The sequence below is a fragment of the Colobus angolensis genome, unplaced genomic scaffold (genome assembly GCF_000951035.1).
Source record: "Colobus angolensis palliatus isolate OR3802 unplaced genomic scaffold, Cang.pa_1.0 Scaffold21, whole genome shotgun sequence".
Taxonomy (NCBI): Eukaryota; Metazoa; Chordata; class Mammalia; order Primates; family Cercopithecidae; genus Colobus; species Colobus angolensis.
In genome coordinates, this window is record NW_012115266.1 from 8,886,498 (window position 1) to 8,890,928 (window position 4,431).

The window sequence follows — 4,431 nt, forward strand, 5'->3', positions numbered from 1 at the left end:
TCCATCCATCCATCCATTTCTCTCTTTTACTTGCCATTTAGTTACCATTCATGTAGCAAATATGTGCGATCTACCATTTGATTTTCTGGCTTCCACCTTGCAAAAGTAGAAGGTAGAAGGAGAAGTTCTATGACTCATCAACTGCCTGACAGTGATCTCTGCCTGTTGCTTGCCCTGTCTCCTGTTATTGTTCATGCCCATTGCTGTCTGAGTACACTTGCTCCCTGGCTCTCCAATTTCCCTCTCTCCATCCTTTCTGGGTCTCTGGGACTCTCTGTCTAGCTCCCCAGGGCTGCCCTTTAGAGACATGCACCCTGACCAGGTCCTAGAGGTAAAGTTGTAACTGCTTCCACCCACTGTGGGCTGTGGCCAACTCACATGTGACAAACACCTTCTCGCAGTAGGACTTTCTCTCCGTAAGTTCGTAGCACTGCGACAGCTTCTCATGGGGACAGGAGAGCCCCCGGGATGTTGGGTCAGGATCCAGCACTCGATAGGCGTTGACGCCGCCACACTGCTGCTCCCGGCATACCTCCTCCCACCGCAGCGAGCTCCTGGCTGAAGAGCTCTCGCACAGAGCTGCCCACTGAGCCCCCTGGCGCACCTCCACGGTGCCTTCACAGATGCTGCTGCCCCCTACCAGACGGCTCTGCACCTTGGGCTGGAAACCTGAGAGGGGAAGCAATGGGAAAGGAGGGTGCAAATGTGGCCCTGAGCCTTTGTGCTGCTTCCTGGGGCCCCATGCCACTGACAAATTGGGGCCCTGGCTAGGGGAAGGCCCTGTATGGGACCCCCAGAAGAGGCAGCCTTCCTTTCTGCCCTTCCCTTCTTCTGGTACCCTCTGTGGCTCTTCCCCTGACCCAGCACTGTCTCTGGTGCCTCTGGGCAGCTGCCAGCACCATCCAGAGACACAGCAGCATAGGCGCTTTCTGCAAGGAACCCGTTAGCAGCCACCAGCAGGGAGTCGGCCCCATGCCAGGTGGAGGTAAGAGAAGAGCGTGGGAAATAGGCTCCACCTGGGTCCACTTCCCACTTGGAAACGTCCTGTCATTCTCTGGCTGCACTTTGGGAAGAAGAAGGACTTTTCAGAAGAGGTAAACTGAGGCCCAGGGGTTGGAAAGACCTACTGCCCTGAGTCCTGGCAGTTCACCGTTGGGACAGATCCTGCTGTCCAGGCACTGAACGCTGAGGGCCAGGCTTTCAGCATGTGGGGCCTGGCTCAACAGAGGCACGCATTTATTTCTGCCTGCCGAGGTGGGGCCTGGGAGTCCGTAGCTGAGGCCCACGCACGCTCAGTTTAGAGAGAGTTGTGATCTCACCAGCTTTGGCCAGTTTCCATAGCAACATCCACCTTCAAAGCCCTAGTAAATCTATTTAGAAGAAGCTTCAAAGGTAAGAACGCTGGGTATGGTTTTACAGGTTGTAGCCTGCAGGAAGGATAGTAGCTGAGGGGCGGGTGGGACTGCGAGCCAGCCCTGCTCCCCTCATCAGGCCAAGAGACCCTTGGGAGCTGCTTCTGCTGGGGGAGGGGCAGCATTTTACTAATTTACACCAGGTACTCAGCGTGCTTGCAGGACAGCCAGGTGGCCCCGAGTAGTGATTCCTAGATTTGTGCACGTAAATCACTGAGGATCTTGCTGAAAAGCGGATTCTGATTCGGAAGGTCTGGGCTGGAGCCTGAGCACCTGCATTTCCAACTGGCTGCTGCTGGTCCAGGACCACACTGAGTCACCAAGGCTGAGACAACAGGCTCTAGAGTGACCCTGCTTGAACAGAAATCCCAGCAAGTGCTCCACAGTACTGGGCAAGAGGTTTAGCCTCTCTAAACCTCAGCCTCCTCACTGTAAAAAGGGATGATGATAATAACACCCACCTCCTAAGGCCATGTGGAAAATTTAGAAAGCCCAGGAACGGTCCCTGCACGAAGTAAGCTCTCGGTAAGTACAATCTGGACTTGACTGAGAACCCTTCTGACCATAGGAACCCGCTACTTCCGGAGGGAGGCGTGCTGCGAGGATTCTCCCTTCATTTCAGCTGCGGTTTCCTCCCTTTAGTTTTCTTCCTTGATCCTAGTTTGGCCCACTGGGGTCTCGCAGACTCAGTCTCACCTGCCTCCTCCCCTCAACCACACAGCGGCATCATTCTCTTTACTTTGTCAGCACACGGCGCAGGACCCTCTGCAGAGCCCTCCTGGGGGCTGTCTCTGTTTCTCTCTTTGCCTGCTGTGCTCTTACCCCCGGGCCTCAGGGCCCTCCCACCTCTCACCATTGCTGCAATGTCAACCCTTGGGATTTACAAACGCCCCTACTGCAAGGCCCACCCCTCCAAGTGCCCCATCTTTGGCACGTGCCACAATTCCTACCTAGACATTTTTTTCTCCACTGAACCCACGAAAAGACCTTGCCTCCTCCTGGAAGTCCTGCCGACTCCCCTTCCCCATGTGGCAGCTGAGCCAGTGGTTCCTTTGGGCTTGGGGTGTGTAACTTTGCAGAGATTACCAAGGCATTGAGTGTGGATGCATCCTCCCCACCCCAACCCTTACCTCTTAGAGGCCAAGACCAGGCCTCCACTTCCCTTGTATTCTCCATAGTGCCCCGTGCTGCACATATGTTCCCTGACCTTCTGGGATGCTCTGTGACCCCACCTAGGGCAGCAGAAGGTGTCATGGGGCTTGGCCAGGTCTCACTTACCTGAGCAGAGGAGGGCAAGAACTTGGCCACTGTTCTGGGGCTTGATTTTCCTGAAGCAATGCTCGAGGGAGGTACAGCTCGAGTTCTGGATCTTCCATTGGACTGGCAAGGGCTGGTGTTCCCGCAGCTCCCCTGGGTCTTGGGCTCTGCCTGTCTCGGTCTCTGGCAGATGCTTCAAGAAGGAGCCACACTGGAGGCTGCTGCAGAGGAAGTTCTCCAGGACATGGGTCTTGTCCTGGGCCTTGTCCTGGGCCTCATAGCTGATGGTACCCCCCAGGCTGCCGCTGTAGAACTCCACCACGCCGGCACAGTGCCGGCCACCAGCCTGTGCCACCAGCTGCAGCCTGGGAGGAGCTGGGAGAGGAGAGAGCGGGAGGGGGAGCCAGCCTGAGCGCCGAGGGCTCCTGGGCACTTCTTGCTGTTTGGTCCCAACTTGTGGACAACTGCTGACCAACACTTGGCCTTGGGAGGTGGTGGGGTCCCAAATATTACGTAGAACACACCAATACTAAACATTTCCACTTTATCGGAAATTCAAATGTAACTGGGCATCCTAGGTTTTTATTTGCTAGCTCTGACTCCCTACGGGGGTTTCAGAATCCTCTTACCTGTGGGCTCTGGAGTTGTGGTGGGCGGGGGCCTTGTGGGTGGAGGTGTTGTCGTCTGGGGCTCTGCAATGAGACACTCTGGTGAGGGAGGAATGGGTGGTGTGGGGAGGGTCGGGGGCAGCTGGCAACCTTGAGACGACCAGGAGCTCCTGGCATGAACGCCGCTTGGCACACCAGGTCCGCTTGACCCACACGTTGTCTGTAAGCCTCCTGAGAGGCGGGAGGTACCACCCCACTTCACAGATGGAAGAATGGCGGTTCAGAGGCGCTGATGAAGTCAGTGATTGGCAGAACTAGGTCCTCTATTGCCATCCTACAGACGGGTGCTGGCCCCTTCCAGTCTCCCTCCTGGGTATGTGTCTTGGGGAGTGGTTATAAACTGGGGTCCCCCCACCCCTTCCACCAGCCGGCTCAGACCCTAGATCACAGGCCTTGGGCAGTCTCCTCGGGGCTGGCGCCCAGGCCCAGGGTGCCCGTGTGGCTGGCTAGTTACCCACCTAAGCAGGTCAGGCCCAGAGGGCGACACACGTCGCTTCCGCTGTGGCTGCAGTTGGAGAAGGAGCCCAGGCGTCCGTAGCAGGTGATTTGGCTCTGATGTCTGTCGGTGATAAGGAAGGGACCAAGGCTTAAGGGCACCCCACAGTTCAGTCGCTGGCAGACTTTTGACGCTTGATTGGGGTCCTCCCAGTGGTTGGAGCTCCGGCCCCAGCTCTGGCTGCAAACCATGTGCCATCCGTACTTGATGTAGACCTCCAGCTGGCCCTGGCACCTCGAGTTGGAACGGGTGAGCCTTGTCTGGAAATCTGGCGGTCAGAAAGGTGTGGTGGGGGTCAGGCTGGGAGGGGTTCCCCACTGGAACCCCTCACTACCCTCTCCCTACCAGGCCCCACGCCCAGTCAAGCTCCCTCCTGCCCTGTGGGCTGCCTGCCTCACCCCTTGTGAGCTTCATCCGTTCTGGGGCACTGCAGGGGCTTCCCAGAGGACCCTGACCCAAGCAGTCCCGAAGCTGGACCCAGGAGGGTGGGGCTCCAGATATCAGAGCCAGAAGGGAGCTCAGATAAATGGGCAAGGTGTTCTTGGCACCCACTGTCCAGCAGGATGGCCCCTGTCCTAGAAATTCTGTCTCAAGGGGT

At 57.1% G+C, this 4,431-nt stretch overlaps 1 protein-coding gene across 1 annotated transcript in view; it reads right to left on the reverse strand.

Moving 5' to 3' along the window:
• Positions 1-4,108, reverse strand: part of CD5 (CD5 molecule) — a gene marked incomplete at its 5' end in the record, with an annotated part of 10,034 nt that extends 5,926 nt beyond the window's left edge. Inside the window, 4 exons of the mRNA XM_011942796.1 lie at positions 379-669; positions 2,691-3,044; positions 3,299-3,361; positions 3,796-4,108. Coding sequence (XP_011798186.1) covers positions 379-669; positions 2,691-3,044; positions 3,299-3,361; positions 3,796-4,108 — 1,021 coding nt within the window. The remainder of the gene's footprint in view (positions 1-378; positions 670-2,690; positions 3,045-3,298; positions 3,362-3,795) is intronic.
• Positions 4,109-4,431: the final 323 nt, after the last annotated feature.